We start from the raw sequence: 22,080 nt of genomic DNA on the forward strand, positions 1-22,080 counted from the left end.
GCTGGTTGAGAGAATGCCAAGAGTGTGCAAAGCTGTCATCAAGGCAAAGGTGGCTACTTTGAAGAATCTCAAATATAAAATATATTTTGATTTGTTTAACACTTTTTTGGTTACTACATGATTTCATGTGTCATTTCATAGTTTTGATGTCTTCACTGTTATTCTACAATGTAGAAAATAGTAAAAATAAAGAAAAACCCTGTAATGAGTAGGTGTTTAAACTTTTGACTGGTACTGTATCTAATTTTGATTATATACAGTATAATCAGGTTGCATATTATTTAGATGTACATGTTGAACATTCCATCTCTTATTGAACATCTCTGTCTTGAACAGACCTGGGTCAAATACTGTACATTAAAATACAAGGGGTGCACTTGATTTAGAGTGTTGGCCAGAGTTTGCACTTTTGGGACTATTTCATTGGTTCCATTGTAGTGGACAAGCTAAATCAAGCGCACCTCAAGTTGCATGTACTTGACCCAGGTCTGGTCTAGTGATGGGGTGGAGGATGTCTTAGGATGTGATCTAAAGGATGGGCTCCATTGATCTCTCTCTCCCCTATTCGCTCTCTCCATCTGAGAGGTACCTTTGGGTGTCAGGAGTGACAATAATAGCAGCGATCCAACCTGTGACACCACTGGACAGTCAGAACTACAGACTACAAACAGACTGCCTTCAACCTTTGATCTAAGGCCTGGATTCAATCAGATCGAGCTTTAACCAGTGTTGGCCGACATCCGCATAGCAGATGTTTTGGAAGTGTATAACTGTATGAGCTGGCATATCGGTGAGCGGCTGCCCTTGTGTCACACACCACTCCCTTCCTTATTATCTCTATTGTGTTAGAAGTTCAAAACGGAGCTAGAAAGTGAAGGCTCTATCATGTTAGAAATCATTACTCATGTCAAACCATTGATGTTAGGCTGATGCATGTTTTCATGTTCATTTGGATGGGGGGGTTGTGCCTACCAGTCTAATTTGAGTGTTTGAACTTTAACGCGGCTGCATGGGATTTGTGGGATTCTAGTCGGGTGTGGTTTCGTTGCATCCAGTGGCAGGTAACTCAGCAAGCCGCTTGGGGATTTGACAGCTCTAACGCAGTTCCACCGCCAAAACAACGCTATGCGGACGCCAATCTGATTGAATCTAGCACGTAGACTCTAGATCCTCTCTACATCACTGAAAGGACAGGTGTATATTTAGATTATGGCTAATGTCAAAGGCACTACAAAATGTAATCCTCCTTACATTTAAAGAAACAATGCCATGGAAGGTCACATTGATCTTCAGCATGAGACACCTGTCAGTTTTGATAAAGAAAGTACTTATAAAGTGATTTACTGTGTAGTGTTGAATTCTTTCAGGTCTAAAACACAACACGCATGGCTACTGGCTGGTAGAACAGCATGACTGTGTTTTGTGTGAAGGTTCACAATCTGTGAACCCAAACTATGAGTTTGGGAAAGTGACCACAACCACAAGGGGGAAATAAACATATCTAGCACTTTGTGTTAACAGTCAATAAACGACATGCATCTAACACAGTCTGAATGATATCATGGACTATTGGAACCAACATTGGAGGTGCACCCTGGCTGTGACCTCACACTCCGAGGGTGTCTCCGGGAGAGTTGGGATATGCAAAATACACATTTCCAATTCACACATGTGTATTAATACACACTTGTACATGTATGAAATTAGGACAAATATAAGCACCCACCTAATTATTTATTATTATTAATTGTGTAGCGACCAGATACCAGCAATGATGGAGAGATATGAAGAGTTAAAGTCATGCTCTGAACTAGAAGATCATCCTTAGGCCAGTTAGCAACTTCCAGCAGGTGTCAAGTTTCTTCCTCTTGACTGAGAATATAGGGCTTTCTTTTGAGATGTCATACAAATCAAATCATGAGTGTTGCCTGTGAGATGAAGTTGCCCGCAGACACTGATCTAAGGTCAGTTCCTCCTAATGGTTAGGGTTGGGGAGGGTGGGCTGGTGCTAGATCAGTGTTTAGGGGGGTACCTTCTACCTGAAGCTGTTGACTGACTGACACATCAGAGCTGTCCTTCACTCACAGGCTGCTGTCCTGATTGGCTGGCTCACTGCTCTTCCTGTGTCGGGGGGAAGTGGAGGCCAGCTTGGTGGGGGAGGGGGAGGCGGTGGAGGAGGAGTCACTGCATCCCCCCTCAGACCCCCCTGAGGAGAGCGAGGAGAGCTGGGGGACGGGAGGTGCCCTCTTCCTGCCCAGAACCCCCCCATCAAACCCTCCCTTCCTTCTCACCTCAGACCTAGCCTCCACCCCTGATCCTAGCCCTGCCCCCTCCTCCTCCTCCTCCGATTGGACCCTTCGACGAACGTCTCCACCAGGGCTGTCAGGCGGTTGCCGTGGCGATTCTGTGACACCCTCAGCTGCAGCGGCGTCTGTGACCATGGCAGCGTTAGCAACGACATTAGCATTAGCGGCGTTAGCGGTTCGGCTAGCCCAGAGCTCCATGGCAGAGCCCTTCCGCTCCGCCTCCTCTCCCCCAGCCTCACACAGCGACCGGGTTCTGGCCTCTGTACCTGGGCGTGCCCCCTGTCCTGGAGCCTGTTCAGGGCTCTCCAGCAGGCCTTTCCCTAGCGAGAAGTTCTGGAAGTCTCTGTAGTTGTGGAAAGACTCTGTGCGGCGGGCTCGGGCCAGCAGTGGGCTCTCTCTGTAGGGTCGCAGAGATTCGTAGGTGGCCGTCTCTGGAATGGGCTCCTGGGCCTGCAGCTGGAGGCTGGAGAGAGAAAGCGAGAATGGGGGTCAGAGAAATAGATATAGACACCATGAAAAAGACACAAGTAGACAGACAAACGTGCACAACATAAAGAGTCAGAGACTGACCTGGAGCAGGACTCTCGGAGACGGCTGTGCTGCAGCACCGAGGGGGCGGGGCTGATGTTGGGCGTGGCACAGCGGGAGGTGCTGAGGTCACACTGGTCCAATAGCTGAAGCAGCTCCTCTTCAGTTGGCCCGCCCACTTCTGTCAATCAAACACATAATTTATCAGTGTCAAACTAAATGTGAAAACAAAGTGTCAATGACTAATCAAATCAAATGTTATTTGTCAAATGCTTCATAAACAACACGTTTAGACTAACAGTGAAATGCTTACTTACGTCCCTTCCCAACAATGCAGAGAGAAAAATATACATGGGGTACCAGTACTGAGTCGATGTGCAGGGGTACGAGGTAATTGAGGTAGGGGTAAAGTGACTAGGGAACAGGATAGATAATAAACAGACTACAAGCCATGGATATGTACAATGCCCTCAGATGCATATGTTCCTACACAAATTACTTGTTATCTTTTCACACACACACACACACACACACACACACACACACTCCTCACCATCTTTCTTCTTCTCCTCCCTCTTGTTGGCGGTGTCCATAGCGGTGGTGAGGTCCCACATCTGAATGCTGCCATTGCCATGGCCCGTGAACAGGTACCTCCTGGGTCTAGAACCCATCCTGCTAGAACCCTCACACTCCCTAACCGTGAAACACGAGATGGTCGTCCCATCCACTGCTGCCACCTCACAGATCCTTGCAGGGACAACCAGGACAGACCACATCAGACTGGAATAGACCAGAACTGACTGCATTCAGACCAGAACAGAGCAGCCACAGTTCTGGTAGCTCAGTGTGTTGGAGCCATATAATTAGGAATTAGAATACTATAGTAATAGTAAATTAATAGTCATTTAATAGGATTTCTATGGTTGGAGCATAGTGCTAACAACACTTGGGTTATAGGTTGTATGCCTACTTGGACCACATTTGATGAATTTAAGTGTGTTTACTGTGAGCTGGATGAACGTGCTAAATGACCATGTTTATCAGACAAGGCTATAACATCATGATATGTTCAGTAGATGTTGTGTGAGTATAACTGATGTGTAATACCTTTTCCCAGTGGAGGAGAGGCGAACAAACAGCTTGTTGGTGACGGGGATGACCTTCTGAATAAACACCTGCTGGTCGTCTCTCTCCCCAAACGGACCTGAGGGGAGACCACACCACCCTGGATACTGGGCTCTAGACCCACTGTTATACCCTATCATGCCCACCCAAACCAAACTGCTGGCTCCCCATTATCATTTTAAGCACAGTTCCAGCAACTATGGTGGATGCGCAACCAGGCCCGGCTCAGTACAGCTTGGTTAGGTTCAGCTCGGTTCAGCTCAGTAGTGTGAAAAGCCCTTCATAGAGGGAGATGGCACCAGTCTCACTGGGATTTAGACCCACACGGACACTAGGCTCTCTAGACCATTTCTAGATTTACTTTTAACAATTGTCTATCCCCCCCTTCCATTTACCATATATATTCCCTTTCTCCTCCCCTCCCTCTCCCCATCCCGCTCCCTCTCTCACCAATGTCGTTGCCTGATGAGTAGCTGCCGTGGCTCTCAGTCTCCTCCAATGAGAGGATCTTAAAGGAGGCGAGGGGGGTGGAGCCAGGCTGCGTGGAGATCATGCCACGGAACCGCGTCACTGTCCACGTACGCACATGGTTGTTGTCCGCACACACTTAAAGGAGACAAACACACACACACACGGACAGACACACACACACACACACACACACACACACACACGGACAGACACACACACACGGACAGACACACACACACACACGGACAGACACACACACAGAATGTATATGAAACACAGCCATTATCATACAGATATATTATCAGCATCATCCCTGTTCTTTTCTTATCCCGCTTCCATAATAACTGTTGTTGAGCGATTAACTGAAATGTCGGTTATTTTTTATTTTTTAAACAACTAATTGACCGATGTCGGTTCAATTATTTGAATTCCATTTCGTTGAAGTTTTTTTCTGTGAGCTCAATGTGCACATTGTGCTGCAGTTTCTCTAGAGATAAATCAGATCAAGCCCGAACTGTGTGATGTAGAAGGAAGTTGTAGTTTCCAACATGCCAATATTCTACATAGGTTAGCGCAGAAAATGTGATAATGAACTACAATGACCATAATCCATTGCGCGCCTACGTGTCTGGTCTGTCTTTCTTTTACGCCTGCAACGTAAGAGACAGAAGGATGCGCGATTAAGAGGGGATACATAGAGAGCAGTTGCATTGCCAGGTATTTTTACTTGAAAATACTGTACATGATCTAAGTGCATCACACTGCTGTCTTTCCTCTTTATTATTGGATGTAAATGATTTATTTTAACATATACTGAACAAAAATATTAACACAACATGCAACCCAGCAGGGTTGCATGTTGAAGCTAAGCAGGGTTGGTCCTGGTCGGTCCCTGGATGGGAGACCAGATACTGCTGGAAGTGGTGTTGGAGGGCCAGTAGGAAGCACTCTTTCCTCTGCCCCCGCCCCCCCCCCCAAAAAAAAAAATTTGTTTATCCCAAAGTCCCAGGGCAGTGATTGGGGACATTGCCCTGTGTAGGGTGCCGTCTTTCGGATGGGACGTTAAACGGGTGTCCTAACTCTCTGTGGTCACTAAAGATACCATGGCACTTATCGTAAGAATAGGGGTGTTAACCACGGTGGCCTGGCTAAATTCCCAATCTGGCCCTCATACCATCATGGCCACCTAATTATCCCCAGTTTCCAATTGGCTCCTTCATCCCCCATCCGCTCCCCTGTAACTATTCCCCAGGTCGTTGCTATAAATGAGAATGTCCTCTCAGTCAACTTACCTGGTAAAATAAAAAAAAGTGATTGATAGTTGGTATTCAGCAGTCATAAAAGTATGCCTTATTTACTTTGAAGAACTACTAAAATAGTGATTTTGTCAGGCAGCAGCTCTATAGAGATGAGGAGTTGGAATTAAACAATAATGTAATCAAATAAAACAAATGTAATATACACAACAACTGAAATATTTTATTAAAGTAATGGGAATAAATTATGGTTAATAAGTGATAATCAGTAATGGGCAGTCACTACCATCATGGGACTTTTATTCATTGTGTTATTCTGTGTTGTTACAGCATTCAACCCACATAATGCATAGTGCATTTAATGTAAATAATAAAACATAAATTGTGATTATTTTTGTAATAATCGAACCCGAACAGACCTCCAAAAGCACTAATTGCTCAGCACTAATAAATCAACAAAAAAATATCACTATATTTCCCTTGTTCCTTCCCCCTCAGGAGACTGAAAAGATTTGGCATGGGTCCTCAGATCCTCAAAAAAATTATACAGCTGCACCATCGAGAGCATCCTGACTGGTTGCATCACCGCCTGGTATGGCAACTGCTTGGCCTCCGACCGCAAGGCACTACAGAGGGTAGTGCGTACGGCCCAGTACATCACTGGGGCAAAGCTTCCTGCCATCCAGGACCTCTATACCAGGCGGTGTCAGAGGAAGGCCCTCAAAATTGTCAAAGACTCCAGCCACCCTAGTCATAGACTGTTCTCTCTGCTACCGCACGGCAAGCGGTACCGGAGTGCCAAGTCTAGGTCCAAAAGACTTCTCAACAGCTTCTACCCCCAAGCCATAAGACTCTTGAACAGCTAATCATGGCTACCCGGACTATTTGCACTGCCCCCCCACCCCATCATTTTACGCTGCTGCTACTCTGTTAATTATTTATGCATGGTCACTTTAACTCTACCCACATGTACATATTACTTCAACTACCTCAACTAGCCGGTGCCCCCGCACATTGACTCTGCACCGGTACCCCCCTGTATATATAGCCTCCCTACTGTTATTTTATTTTACTTCTGCTCTTTTTTTCTCAACACTTTTTTTGTTGTTGTTTTATTTGTACTTTTTTTGTTAAAAATAAATGCACTGTTGGTTAAGGGCTGTAAGTAAGCATTTCACTGTAATGTCTGCACCTGTTGTATTCGGCGCATGTGGCCAATACAATTTGATTTGATTTGATTTGATTTACCTGAGACTAGGTGTTTCTCAGAGAGCATGATCTTGGTGACAGGGGAGCGGTGGACAGTAAAGGTCTGGAAGAGCTGAGGTCCAGAGCCTACTGTCTCAGGGTGTTGGACTATGACCCGCACTGCTCCAGAACTGGTCCCATACGCTATCTCTATCCAGTTACCACTCACACCTAGAGAGAGAGAGAGAGAGGGAGAAAGAAAGAGAGTGAGAGAGGCAGAGAGAGAGAAAGAAAGAGAGTGAGAGAGGCAGAGAGAGAGAAAGAAAGAGAGTGAGAGAGGCAGAGAGAGAGAAAGAAAGAGACACATACAGTGGGGAAAAAAAGTATTTAGTCAGCCACCAATTGTGCAAGTTCTCCCACTTAAAAAGATGAGAGAGGCCTGTAATTTTCATCATAGGTACACATCAACTACGACAGACAAAATTAGATTTTTTTCCCCAGAAAATCACATTGTAGGATTTTTAATGAATTTATTTGCAAATTATGGTGGAAAATAAGTATTTGGTCAATAACAAAAGTTTCTCAATACTTTGTTATATACCCTTTGTTGGCAATGACACAGGTCAAATGTTTTCTGGAGTGGCCTAGCCAGTCTCCAGATCTCAACCCCATAGAAAATCTTTGGAGGGAGTTGAAAGTCCGTGTTGCCCAGCGACAGCCCCAAAACATCACTGCTCTAGAGGAGATCTGCATGGATGAATGGGCCAAAATACCAGCAACAGTGTGTGAAAACCTTGTGAAGACTTACAGAAAACGTTTGACCTGTGTCATTGCCAACAAAGGGTATATAACAAAGTATTGAGAAACTTTTGTTATTGACCAAATACTTATTTTCCACCATAATTTGCAAATAAATTCATAAAAAATCCTACAATGTGATTTTCTCGATTTATTTTTCTCATTTTGTCTGTCATAGTTGACGTGTACCTATGATGAAAATTACAGGTCTCTCTCATCTTTTTAAGTGGGAGAACTTGCACAATTGGTGGCTGACTAAATACTTTTTTCCCCCACTGTATGCACACAAACTGATCCACCGAATGAACCTTATCACACCAATGAGCTCTAGGATCCAAATTCACAGCGTCTGCCTTGATGTTCATAAAAATCCACGGACCCCCTGTTGCGCAGTGGAACCCAGAACGATATGTGACCACTTAGTTACAGTGCTGTCCTTTCTGCACCACGATTTGAAGGGTGCTCAAATCAATTAAAATAACCTTCATCAATATCTGTTGCCTACGCCTAATAGTCCTACTTATCACTAGGACGGCAGATAGCCTAGCGGTTAAGAGTGCTGGGCCAGTACGTGAAAAACCTGTTGATGTGCCCTTAACCCTAATTGCTCCTGTAAATTGATCTGGATAAGAGCGTCCTCTAAATGACTAAAATGTAAAATCACTTATTATTATTACAAATAGAAGATTATCACTTCTCACAATGGTGCTTGTTAGTAAAAAACTCCTCATGTGGCCAGAACTCAACAGCGCGCCACTAGGCAGGATATATGCACTGACTCAAACAAAATAAAAGAAAGGCTAATGGTTTGTTAACACCATCTGCTTTAATTTGCTCACGAAACAGTAATTCCAGAAGATCTAAGTGCATATTCCCATGAAACTGAATGAGATCAAATTAGTGGCATGCAGTTATCGTTATCATTCACAATGAACAGTTATGCAATTGGATGATGCATGTTATGTATAGGCCTATTCTACAATGATATTCAATAGGCTACATATGTCAGTAGGCTACAAACTTTGAGAATTTATGACGTCATTAAAAAAAAATGGCGCTCCCTCGTCTAACAAAAGAAAAAAAACTATTCGTACTTCATATTACAACACTGTGCATAGAGAGAGAGAGAGAGAGAGAGATAAGATGTCACAAAATATCATTGCTAAGAAAGGCTGAACCCCAACGAAGACGGAAATATATTATTTGTGTGTGTGCATGCATGTACACGTGCGTGTTTGAGAGTGTGTGTCTGTCTGTGTACTCACTGGTCTTGGGTGTGAGGTAGACACTGAGGGCAGTGATGGCGTCGTTAGATGGGTCGTGGTACAGCTCTGTCACCAACAGATCATTATCCTTCATCCTCAAAGGAAACTTTTGCATGTCTGAGAGAGAGAGAGAAGAGAGAGAGAACATATATGAAACCAACAAGGGCTGGGGTCAATTCCATTTCAATTCAGGAAGTAAACAAAACATCTAATTCCACTTCCTGAATTAACTGTGTGTTTGTACCTATATAGTAGATGGAGCCGTTGTTGCAGCCCAGAAGCAGGAAGGAGCCAGCTGTGTCACAGCTGGTGATGGGAACTACATCTTGCACCTGATGGAGAGAAAATAAAGGGTTAAACTCTCTCTCTTTCACACACTGTCAAACACACACAGCCACACACACCCTATGTATTCCTACCTGCCAGTGCTGTGTGACAGCGTTCCAGACCCCCACCTTCCCAGTGTGACTGGTGGCCACCAGCTGGTTCCCAATGAAGAACAGATGATCTACTGGTACACCAAGACTAAACACACCTAGAGAGAGAGAATTGGGGGAGAGAGAGAGGGGGGAAAGGGGGAGAGATAGGGGGGAAGAGAGAGAGGGGGGAAAGGGGGAGAGATAGGGGGGAAGAGAGAGAGGGGGGAAAGAGAGGGGGGGAAAGAAAGATAGGGGGGAAAGAAAGAGAGGGGGGTAAAGAGAGAGGAGGGAAAGAGAGAGAGGGGGAAGAGAGAGGAGGGGAAATAGAGAGAGGGGGGAGAGAGCGAGAAGGGGGGAAGAGAGAGGGGGGAAAGAGCGAGAGGGGGGAAAGAGAGAGAGGGAGGAAGAGAGAGAGAGGGAGGAAGAGAGAGAAGGAGGAAGAGAGAGAGGGAAAGAGAGAGAGGGGGAAAGAGTGAGTCAATAACACACACACACAAACATGTCTCTCTTTCACAAACAATCTCTCAAACACACACCCCCCTACCAATCTCTCAAACACACCCCCTACCTATCTCATTGCCACTCCCTCCGTCCTGGATGCTCCAGAGGATGATGTTGCTATCGGAGGCGGCTGCCACCATCTTGTCCTTATCGCCATGGGGACCGCCTACCACCTTAAAAACAATACATTTGATTGATAACGCAACTTTCAGGACAATCCATTGTGATTTTAGCAGTATAACAGTACCTTGGCGTTGAGAGCGATTCTCTCAGTGGACCAGTCCAGATAGGGGCTAGAAAACACCTGCTGCCACCCTGACGACTCCTTTATCCTGGAGTGGAGAACACACACACACAAGACTTTGGAGGAGTATAATCTATCAATAATATCAACTTTGAGTTGATGGATCCAACTACTAATGCCAGTGTTACCTGTAACAGATGACAAAGTGTGCATAAGCCACTACGATCCAGTTATGATGTCCAGCTACAATCAGCACCTTCCTAGGATCCACCACAGCACCTGGAAACATAGCACAACACATGTACTAACAGCCTGGACACACACAGTGCTGTACAATGTACAGGTAACTACCAAAGTAATGGAAATATTTGAGTAATTGAGGGATACAAAGTATATTGAAAGCAGGTGCTTTCACACAGGTGTGGTTCCTGAGTTAATTAAGTAATATCATCCCATCATGCTTAGGGAAATGCTAGGCAGGCCATTATTTTGGCTACCATGGGTATGCCCCCACAGGATGACAATGTCCCAATCCACAGGGCACGAGCGCTCATTGAATGTTTGATGAGCATGAAAACGATGTAAACCATATGCCATGGCCGTCTCAGTCACCAGATCTCCACCCAATTGAACACTTATGGGAGATTCTAGAGCGGCGCCTGAGACAGCATTTTCCACCACCATCAACAAAACACCAAATTATGGAATTTCTCATGGAAGAATGGTGTCGCAGCCCTCCAATAGCGTTCCATCCAGACACTTGTAGAATCTATGCCAAGGTGCATTGAATCTGTTCTGGCTCTTTATGTTGGTGTTTCCTTTAGTTTGGCAGTTACCTGGTTGAGGTAGGCCGGTCCTGGTACCATTTTTCCATTCCCATCATTTTACCCTACTTCTTATGCTAGACATGCTCTGTACATTACCATGATTGCGCAATAATGCTTACAAATCAAATCAACTTTTATTAGTCACATGGGCCGAATACAACAGGTGTAGACTTTACAGTGAAATGCTTACTTACAAGCCCTTAACCAACAATGCAGTTTTAAGAAAAATAAGTGTTAAGTAATAAATAGATAAGTAAATATAAAAAATAAGAAAAATAACACATAATTAAAGAGCAGCAGTAAAATAACAGTAGTAAGGCTATATACAGGGGGTACCAGTACAGAGTCAATGTGTCGGAGGCACAGGTTAGTCGAGGTAATTGAGGTAATATGTACATCTGGGTAGAGGTAAAGTGACTATGCATTAATAATAAACAGAGAGTAGCAGCAGCGTAAAATGAGGGGATAGTCCGGTTAGCCATTTGATTAGCTGTTCAGGAGTCTTATGGCTTGGGGGTAGAAGCTGTTAAGAAGCCTTTTGGACCTAGACTTGGCGCTCTGGTACCGCTTGCCGTGCGGTAGCAGAGAGAACAGTCTATGACTAGGGTGGCTGGAGTCTTTGGCAATTTTTAGGGCCTTCCTCTGACACCGCCTGGTAAAGAGGTCCTAGATGGCAGGAAGCTTGGCCCCAGTGATGTACTGGGCCATACGCACTACCCTCTGTAGTGCCTTACGGTCGGAGGCTGAGCAGTTGCCATACCAGGCGGTGATGCAATCAGTCAGGATGCTCTCGATGGTGCAGCTGTAGAACTTTTTGAGGATCTGAGGACCCATGCTAAATCTTTTCAGTCTCCTGAGGGGGAATAGGCTTTGTTGTGCCCTCTTCACGACTGTCTTGGTGTGTTTGGACCATGATAGTTTGTTGGTGATGTGGACACCAAGGAACTTGAAGCTCTCAACCTGCTCCACTACAGCCCTGTCGATGAGAATGGGGGCGTGCTCGGTCCTCCTTTTCCTGTAGTCCACAATCATCTCCTTTGTCTTGATCACGTTGAGAGAGAGGTTGTTATCCTGGCACCACACGGCCAGGTCTCTGACCTCCTCCCTATAGGCTGTCTCATCGTTGTCGGTGATCAGGCCTACCACTGTTGTGTCGTCTGCAAACGTAATGGTGTTGGAGTCGTGCTTGGCCATGCAATCATGGTTGAACAGGGAGTACAGGAGGGAACTGAGCACACACCCCTGAGGGGCCCCCGTGTTGAGGATCAGCATGGCAGATGTGTTGTTACCTACACTTACTACCTGGGAGCGGCCTGTCAGGAAGTCCAGTTGCAGAGGGAGGTGTTTAGTCCCAGGGTCCTTAGCTTAGTGATGAGCTTTGAGGGCACTATGGTGTTGAACGCTGAGCTGTAGTCAATGAATAGCATACTCACGTAGGTGTTCCTTTAGTCCAGGTGTGAAAAGGCAGTGTGGAGCGCAATAGAGATTGCATCATCTGTGGATCTGTTGGAACTGATCACACAGTCGTCCGGAACAGCTGACGCTCTCATGCATGCTTCAGTGTTGCTTGCCTCGAAGTAGGCTAATGTATTGCTCGTCTGGTAGGCTAATGTCACTGGGCAGCTCGCGGCTGTGCTTCCCTTTGTAGTCCGTAATAGTTTGCAAGCCCTGTCACATCCGACGAGCGTCGGAGCCGGTGTAGTACGATTCAATCTTAGTCCTGTATTGACGCTTTGCCTGTTTGATGGTTCGTCGGAGGGCATAGCGGGATTTATTATAAGTATCTGGGTTAGAGTCCCACTCCTTGAAAGCGGAAGCTTAACCCTTTAGCTCAGTGCGGATGTTGCCTGTAATCCATGGCTTCTGGTTGGGGTATGTACGTCCGGTGACTGTGGGGACGACGTCATCGATGCACTTATTGATGAAGCCAGTGACTGATGTGGTGTACTCCTCAATGCCATCGGAAGAATCCCAGAACATATTCCAGTCTGTGCTAGCAAAACAGTCCTGTAGCTTAGCATCTGTGTCATCTGACCACTTCTGTATTGAGCGAGTCACTGGTACTTCCTGCTTTAGTTTTTGCTTGTAAGTAGGAATCAGGAGGATAGAGTTATGGTCAGATTTGCCAAATGGAGGGCGAGGGAGAGGGAGAGGTTTGTACGCGTCTCTGTGTGTGGAGTAAAGGTGGTCTTGAGTTTTTTTCCTCTGGTTGCACATTTAACATGCTGGTAGAAATGAGGTAAAACGGATTTAAGTTTCCCTGCATTAAAGTCCCCGACCACTAGGAGCGCCGCCTCTGGATGAGCATTTTCTTGTTTGCTTATGGCCTTATACAGCTTGTTATAATAATAATAATAATAATAATAATATGCCATTTAGCAGACGCTTTTATCCAAAGCGACTTACAGTCATGCGTGCATACATTTTTGTGTATTGGTGGTCCCGGGGATCGAACCCACTACCTTGGCGTTACAAGCGCCGTGCTCTACCAGCTGAGCTACAGAGGACCACTTGTTGAGTGCGGTCTTAGTGCCAGCATCGGTTTGTGGTGGTAAATAGACAGCTACGAAAAATATAGATGAAAACTCTTGGTAAATAGTGTGGTCTACAGCTTATCATGAGATCCTCTACCTCGGGCGAGCAAAACTTTGAGACTTCCTTAATATTAGATTTCGTGCACCAGCTGTTATATATAAATATACACAGACCACCACCCCTTATCTTACCGGAGGCAGCTGTTCTATTTTGCTGATGCACCAAAAACCCCGCCAGCTGTATGTTTTCCATGTCGTCGTTCAGCCACGACTTGGTGAAACTATATTACAGTTTTTAATGTCCAGTTGGTAGGATATTCTTGATCGGAGCTCATCCATTTTATTATCCAATGATTGTACGTTGACTAATAGGATTGATGGTAGAGGCAGATTATCCAATCGCCGTCGGATCCTTACAAGGCACCCCGACCTACTTCCCCGATATCTCCGTCTCTTCTTCATGCGAATGACGGGGATTTGGGCCTTGTCGGGTGTCTGAAGTAAATCCTTCGCGTCTGACTCGTTAAAGAAGAAATCTTCATCCAGTACCAAGTGAGTAATCGCTGTCCTGCTATCCAGAAGCTCTTTTCGGTCATAAGAGATAATGGCATAAGTTACAAATAAATAAGTTACAAATAACGCAAAAAAACACACACAACAGCACAATTGGTTAGGAGCCCATAAAACGGCAGCCATCTTCTCCAGAGCCATTCTCCCATTCTTCTCATTTATGCAATGTGATTTTAGAAAGTCTGGGTCAGGGTGTCAACAAAATGTTATGTCGTCATCAATATAATTAATAGGATAATTCAGCTCTGTGCCGAGCATGTGCATACTACACCGAGAGCCCTCTCAAGCTCTCTGAACTCCAGCTTAAACTGGCTCTGGCTCTAACACACACAGCCCATCTCAGAACTAGGCTAACTGTGAGCTTTTAACTCTGGTGCTTCTTACCCCCATCCAGACTGTGTCAGGTCATGTTAACTCCAGCTGTAACGCAGCCGCACACCAAGGTTCCGTTAGGAAAATGTGGCGCCGGACATTTGACCAGCAACATTTTAATTTACCGGACATTTGAGAACTTTACCAGACCCATATGCATTGGGTGCGTAACCTGATTAGGGTGTCCATCCACGGTGCTCAGAATGAAAGAAATCACACTTAGAATATGGTAATTCATATTAACAGTACATGCAAGTCGAGGATGCAATGGTCCTTACCGAATTCTAATGTGCACTTTGAACATGTTAGAATACCTGTCTACATTTACTTTTCCTCAGCCAACAAGACAAGTAACAAACAGCAAAATCACTAGCCTATGACAATCTACTATAGTAGAAAAGTTTAGGCTACCTATTCTATAGGTCAGCTTGCCGAGAAAGAAATAGCCTATTCCAAACAGACTCTGGGACAGTTATGGGATGATAGATCCCAAATTCATACAACCAGTAGGCCTAGGCTACTTCTTTTTTTATGTTAAAAAGCAATGAGTCTGATGCAACCGTTCAGAACTTTTAGCTTAAAATGTTGATAAACTATTATATCTTCACATTCAGTGGCGACCCGTCATTCAGGGCAGGTGGGGCAGAGCCTAAAATATTGGCCAAAAAAAAAGGGCTTGCCTGTTTTGCATGTTATTTTGGCATTAATACGTGTCACATATCAGTTTGCAAACAATGTTAAAAAAAATAAAACATCATTGAGTTAATAAAGCCACATACAAACATGGTCTCTTTTTTGCTTTCTTGAGTAAGGCAGCTCCAAAATGCAGGTGTTTCAGCCTAGCTCAGTGCATTCTGTGGTGGTGGGGCAGCCAGCGGAAAATATGGAGCGTAGGTGTTGGTAATGTTCTCTAGTTACGCTATGATTAGCTCAGTGTTCTGTCACTTGTTGGGACAGTATGTCGCCGCCAAGTCTAAGGGTAGAGCTCGAAAATTCAAGCCCCTTGGGTGCTGCCATAGACTTACATTAGAAGTGCCCATCCAAGAAGGCTCAAGGTCATTGGCCACAGATAAAATGATGTCTAATCACGTTATATCTACAGTAGCTTTGATTGGACTGATCATGTCAACATCATACTTTCAAAATCTTAGCTAGCAGTCTTCATCATGGATCAAGTCGACAATCTACTGGCAAATCCTTTTTAATTCTTGTCATATGAAGATAAATAATTATAGATAAAACGTATCGGTGCTCATCGGCCATTGGACATAAACATTACACAATAAGTTGGAAATTGCAAATTCAACAATGAGTGGATTGGAAGGAATCAGTGACAGTGGCTAACTGCAAGCATTGCAAAGCAATCACTAGCCTGCTATTCAGTGGAGTGGCTGTGTGGTCCCAAATCTGGGATTAAGGGTCTCTTTTCCAAGTTTAAAATGATAAACATTCAACATTGGCCATGCTGTCAATGAAGCATGATTTGTGCCGTGCTCAAAACAACTGTTAACTCCGAACTGCGAAAACTTGACTTCAGTGAGTTCAAGACAATTGGGAAGTCGGGAAAGAACTAGCTCCGACTGGGAAAATACGTTTGGAACGGTTAGCCAGCTCAGAATTGTAAATCCGGAACTCGGGCCTCTTTCTAGAGCTACGACCTGAAGGTCAATGACGTCATCATGATTCAACCTTGTTTTTTTTACGGCCCATGTTCTGAATTCTGTCGCTGTACATTTCAAAAGTGCTGAACAAATAGTTACATTGACTACGTCCGTCCTAGCTCACGCATTAATGTCTTAATCGAAATTACGGATTGCCTCTTATCCACTTGTCGTCCCCTTATGCCATAGTTTGTCCATCTCAATTGTCATTAGAAACCACATTTGTTTAAGCAAGTCAGCCATATCAGCTATGTTTTTTTTTTAAAGCAGTAAATGAGGCTGAATGAACTGTTTCACTGCCAGACAAGGCTCCGCTGATAGCTAGGTGTAGCAGTGGTAAGATATTGGGACTCTGCTGTTGGGACAGCTTTATGTAGGCCCTAACAGTTTGTGGACACCGTTTGTCACCGGTATAGTGCAATTAATGTATTGTTTAGTGTTGTGTAGTAGCTTTTCTGGCATGCATCCCACCATTTTTTTTTTTTTTTGCCCCACCAAGATTTATATGCTAAAATCGTCACTGTTCACATTATAAGCATAGCAATGCACACAAGGCAGTAGGCTACACGCGAATGATCGTCCCATAATGCAATTACTGGGAAAACACAGTTTTCAAAAGGGCACTGCAAATGCGAGCGGTTTCATGTGACAGAGATTAAAATATCCATTAGGAATTTAGAAAGAGGATATCTTTTTTATCTTTGAAGCAAGGTAAAACATGCCTCATAATATGTATTAAAACGTCCTAGTTTCAAACAATTAAGTATATGTTTTCAAAATGCATATTACCTCCAGCACATTCCAAAGCGGTGTGTGACGCGCTGATGAAGCCTGCCTTCCGTTGCCGATTAATGCTGTGTTCAAAACAACTGGGAACTCGGAAATCTCAGACTTCTAAGCGTTCAAGACAACTGAGAAAAATTGTTTTAAACGGTCAGCCAACTCGGAATTCCAACTCGGGAACTTGGGCCTCTTTCTAGACGTCATGATTTCACCTCGTATTTTTCAGAGTTCCCAGTTGCCTTGAAAGCACCACAAGATGCTACAGCAGCAGCTCTTGCGCCAGCTGACAGATTTTCCACTCAAAGGCTCTATATCTGTATGCTGTACACTTGTGATAAATAAGATAAATTATGAATATACTGTACACACATGCCAATTTAATTTCACAAAATTATGCAAATGAACCTATAGACCGATAAGCATGACCAGTCAAATGTATTTCCATCGACTGGTATTTCCATCAATGAATAGGCTAAAAAGCACTATTTCGCAATGGGATTTTTTCTTCTTCTCCTGAACAATTGGTGGCGCCAATTTTATTTATCGGCTTTTCTATTTAAAAAAAATATCGGACAAAAGCTGGCTATTACACGCTAACGGAAACCAGTGGTAGGACTGAGTATTCTGATTGGTCGTTAAACAGGCACACAGAGTTCTAAGGAGTCTGGGGAGTAGAACAGCCCAGCCCCAGCCCTGCTCCACACCTCATTACACACACCCCTTGCCCCCACCCTTATTTTTTAACCTTTAACTGCCCCCCTGCTTACCCAGTCTGTGTGGCCCCTCGGCTCCAGGTGGTCCAGGAAGGGAGGGGTGGGGGGGACAGGTTTGGGGGAACCCCCCCTCTGCTCCACTAGGACCAGGCCGATCCTCAACGGCAAGGCCAGAGGCTGCAGGGGTGGGGCTAGACTTACGGGCTGGGAGAGCTGTGGGAGCAACACATTCTTCAATCCACCAATCAACCAACTAACTAACTAATTAAATAATACATCAAATTCTACATTACTAACACATTTTATAAACGTCAAAAATACCAAAAGTACAAAGACCAAACTAACACTAGAAAGAGCCTCACTAGAGCACTCAGAGGGATAAGAGAGATGGAGAGAGAATACAATGTCCTGTAATTCACCTGTGCCAGAGGATACAGAATTCCAGGTTAGAGGAGTTGTGGGAATACTGTACCTGGAGGTGGGAGGTATCCATGGAACAGAACACTGCCACAGGACGAACGTTCTATTTCCTCACACAGCAGCAACCTCCTCACTGAAGACAGGCACCACAACACAAGAGGCAGATATTCAGAAATACTTCAGAAACCGGACATAATTATGCCACCAAATCAGAACTTTGTGTCAGGAAAGTAGTTTTATATTGTATATTTTATCTAGGTAGGTATACTGTATCTGATAGCTAATAGGTAAGTGGACAAGGTCAAACTATAAAGTGATTCTTATTTGTGTTTTTTCCCAGATTAGCTCAAGACATTAAGTGAGGTTATAGCAAATAAATAACTATATAATACCATAGTAATCCTAGTAATACCACGTAGTAGCATAGTAATTATTCAATTTAGTGCATGGAGGCCATACCTAATGGCGTTATCCCATAAAACTCAGCTTCATGGCGGAGAATGTTAATGTTTACCCCCCTACGAAGAGAAGAGAACATCAGTCATAAGACCTAACCTGGCTCAATATGCTTCGCCATAATGTAGACTACATACACATGTTGATCCTGTATGTAGGGAGGGTCAGGTGTTCTTACCGTAAGTCTAACTCTTTGGTTCGAAGGAAATTCAAGATGGACACAAAGGCTGTTGGGTCCCTGTCAATAAATATCTAGAGGACAAGAGGGACATTTAGAAGTCATGTTTGTTGTTGTTTTTGTTTTGGGGGGGGGGGGGGTAAATAACATTGGTACAATTTACATATACAGTAATATCACTGTATGAAAGTGTGTAACAGAGTACATCTGTGGAATGTTTAGTCCCACGTCCAAAAAACATTGAAACATGTTTGTTTATGTAATAGAAAGACTCAGAACTCACAGCTCCAGTTTCATCCAGTAGAGATGATATTCTCCCACTCAGCAAACTGAAACACACACAGGCACATACACACACTTAACCTCGTGCTCTAGTTAGCCCGTTAAAAGCTCATCTCAGCTTTCACTCTGGCTTTATGTCAACTGTGGGGCAATCCTGTAGTCCTAACACTGTTTGATACAATGTACATTATCAAGATTGAATCGCTGGGAGATCAACATGAAGTGAACTGGGTCACCTTTCCAGAGCTGTAGCCAGATCACATCTTAGCAGAGATAAAGAGATGTGTAGACTGACCAACCTTGAGAAGAAAGAGTCTGGTATCCACATGAGAGTCTGTCTAGAGGTGCTGAACCTGAGAGGGAGGAGAGGATATACCTTAGATCAGACAGGCTCAGACATATCATGACAACGCAAAATGAATGACATTCAACGAAAGTGGATTGTATTGTACAATAACACTATTTGTCATGAGTTCTCATAGGTTTTCACATGCTTTTCGTTCTAATCCTCCGAAGAGAGATACACAGGCCCCGTTGTAGGATATCACCACAGCGTGTATTCCTATATCCAAGCCAAGGTGGAGTCAATTATCCATATCAATACTTCATAAACTACCGAACGTGTTTACTGTGGGATACCATGCTTGGGTTTTACATATGTTGCTGCTAACATATATTTGACTGGAACACAGTGAATAATACAGGCAATTTACTACACAATGTCCAGACATATCCTAAAATTGCGTTTTGCAATAATGTAAACACGCCTTGACAATGCGAGCGCGTGTGTTGCGTGCTTTTCGTGCATTTTATCGCAGCCCGAATTCCATGTTCTCGTTTGCGACATCATATCAACCTAAACAGAAACGATCAAGCTGTCTGCCTGTTCGAGTCTGTCAATACTATCCTGCCCTCCCCGAGAGCACATTGACAGTTCTTTTAGACTAAATTAGGCTATTTAAACGATGTAATACCGTGTCCCACCAACATTCAGTTGGATAATTTCGCCAATCCCAGATGTTAAATTGTTGCCATTCGCGGCCATGTTTTCACCCCGTCCCGTGCGTGTGGGTCACTCGTAGCCAGGAGAAGCTGTCCTGTTTCCAGTACGTTGAAGCAATCTCCAGTTTCCCCCCTTCCGCTCATCGCCCCCCCACGTCCTTCCAAGCCTCCATAAAATGTTTCACTTCCACGGAGCAACAGCAATTGTACCTGCGTACATAACCTAGCATAAACTACGGCTGTGTGTAGCCTTGTGGTAATGGTCAGGCGCGTCTAATTTTCCAGAATACACCGATATACTCGTTCCTATAGGTCCATGTGTGTTTTGTGTTTGTAGTGGCGTGTATTTTAGTGTCTGATCTGTTTTCTGTATCGTGGGGTGACTCAATGCTGTGATCTTCTTCTTAGGTGAGGTTTAATGGCGGTTGGCATCCAAATGTTGCATTACCGCCCCCAACTGAACTGTAGTATAAATCCATTACACGTTGTAATACAAAATGGGAAAAGGGGAAACGGGGAAAATAAATAAATAAATATTTGTTTCATTACCCTACCAACTAACCCTACATTCAATAAAACCGACCATCTTATTCGACTAATTTAATCATATCTGATACTACCCCATGCCAACGACCTGGGAGGACAGGACACCACCACTCAACACACCCTGTAACTCTTCTGAAGTCAAATCTCATACACCCAAGTACTTCTCAGCTGCTGCCACAACAACATCTATATTCTGTGATTTACTTTCCGTTTCTGCGGTACAGTTGATAACCATTGCTATGAACGCTAAGAAGCTAACCTTACTGAAGCATATATAACTCGTAGTCCTGTTCCTCTGTGATGGCCAAATCTACTACTCACAGGGATCCTCTCAGGATACCTCACCCTTGATCAATCTTCCTCTACTTTCTTCACTGCCTCAGCATACAACACCTGCCTCTCTTGCACCTGACACTTACGATCCCCAGCAACATGGGCACCCCTACAGTTGACACAAACTGTACAATAATTTACCGAAACTACACAATAATTTGTCTTATGCCCTCCTGCACACTTCCTACATCTTGGAATCTCCTTCCTTAACACTGCTGCAACATGACCATAAACTGGTACCTGAAACACCGCAGTGGATTCGGTACAAAAGCGCTAACAGGATAACTGATATATCCTAACATGACTTTGTCGGGTAAAGATTCTGATTCAAAACTCAAAGGGACAGACTAAGGCACAGAGCGCCCGCTCCCTCTGGGCTGAAGAAACACAAATAAACATTACAAGTCCACTTCGGGTTACCTTCACCGATTTAACAGTACCCAACATCTTTTCCACCCAACCTGATACCACATATGGATCAGCCAAAATGCCTGGATCCACTTTCTACAAGAATCTCACTCCCACTGGACCAAACTCATCTTTATCATAACCATGTCCATCGATGCAAGGCTCGGGCTCCGAGCTCATCACCGCACCTTCCACCTCACTTAAATCTCACTCATTCTCTTCCATTTCACCTCCAGAGCTCGGTCTGGCGAACATCTCACCCTGTTTGTACTTGTCTTCTTCAATACACCATCTACCTTTTTATCACCATCTTCATCAAATTCAGATTCAACCTCTGCTTTCCTCATTCTCTTCGACCTCTTCTTCCTCTTTTTCCTCCTCCATTCCTCCTCCGAAATCCACCTTTCCGTGTCCCTGTCCCAATATTCCTCTTCTCCTGACTTTGCTAGCAGCCCTGTGTCATCCCGATTTAAGTCCATCTCATAATCGTCCTGCTCACCGCAGAAACGTGTCTTCTCCGGGCGCAGGCATTTTGGGAGCATGAGCAGTGGCACAACTCTCATCTCGACTTCCCTCTCCCAAATCGATGCCTCTCCCAAATCGATGCTGTGATCTTGACGAATGCAGCGTTCAAAACAACTAAAAAACTCGGAACTCGGAAATCTCAGACTTCCGACATCAGTGCGTTCAAGACAACTGGGAACTCAACGGTCATCCAACTCGGAATTCCAAGTCGCATACTCTGGCATCTTTCTAGAACTCCGACCTGAAGATCACTGACGTAATGAGTTGACCTTATTTTTTTATTTTGAGTATCCAAATTGTCTTGAAAGCACCACATGGAACAGCTGCCTCTCCCACCACTACCTCATCCCATATCTTGAGCCCTCAGCC

At 44.4% G+C, this 22,080-nt stretch overlaps 1 protein-coding gene across 2 annotated transcripts; it reads right to left on the reverse strand.

Annotated features, from left to right (window-relative positions):
- Positions 1 to 1,717: 1,717 nt before the first annotated feature.
- On the reverse strand, positions 1,718 to 20,309 carry LOC311146057 (BTB/POZ domain-containing protein KCTD3-like). Of its 2 annotated transcripts, none has more exons than XM_084182517.1 (19): positions 19,872 to 20,309; positions 19,197 to 19,250; positions 18,899 to 18,944; positions 18,616 to 18,689; positions 18,441 to 18,499; positions 18,034 to 18,114; positions 17,616 to 17,774; positions 10,290 to 10,380; positions 10,105 to 10,189; positions 9,925 to 10,030; positions 9,357 to 9,472; positions 9,182 to 9,269; positions 8,938 to 9,054; positions 6,935 to 7,105; positions 4,410 to 4,565; positions 3,942 to 4,038; positions 3,388 to 3,581; positions 2,877 to 3,015; positions 1,718 to 2,769 (listed from the first exon to the last, which is right to left on the reverse strand). In XM_084182517.1, exons 1-19 carry the CDS (start codon positions 19,940 to 19,942, stop codon positions 2,082 to 2,084), a joined length of 2,592 nt encoding a protein of 863 aa, XP_084038643.1. In that variant the 5' UTR covers positions 19,943 to 20,309; the 3' UTR covers positions 1,718 to 2,081. The 2 variants fall into 2 exon arrangements, with proteins under 2 accessions (XP_084038643.1, XP_084038644.1); XM_084182518.1 differs by having other exon boundaries at positions 19,951 to 20,256.
- Between the last annotated feature and the right edge of the window lie 1,771 nt (positions 20,310 to 22,080).

The sequence above is a fragment of the Coregonus lavaretus genome, assembly GCF_964263955.1.
Source record: "Coregonus lavaretus genome assembly, chromosome: 18".
In the NCBI taxonomy this organism is placed as follows: domain Eukaryota; kingdom Metazoa; phylum Chordata; class Actinopteri; order Salmoniformes; family Salmonidae; genus Coregonus; species Coregonus lavaretus.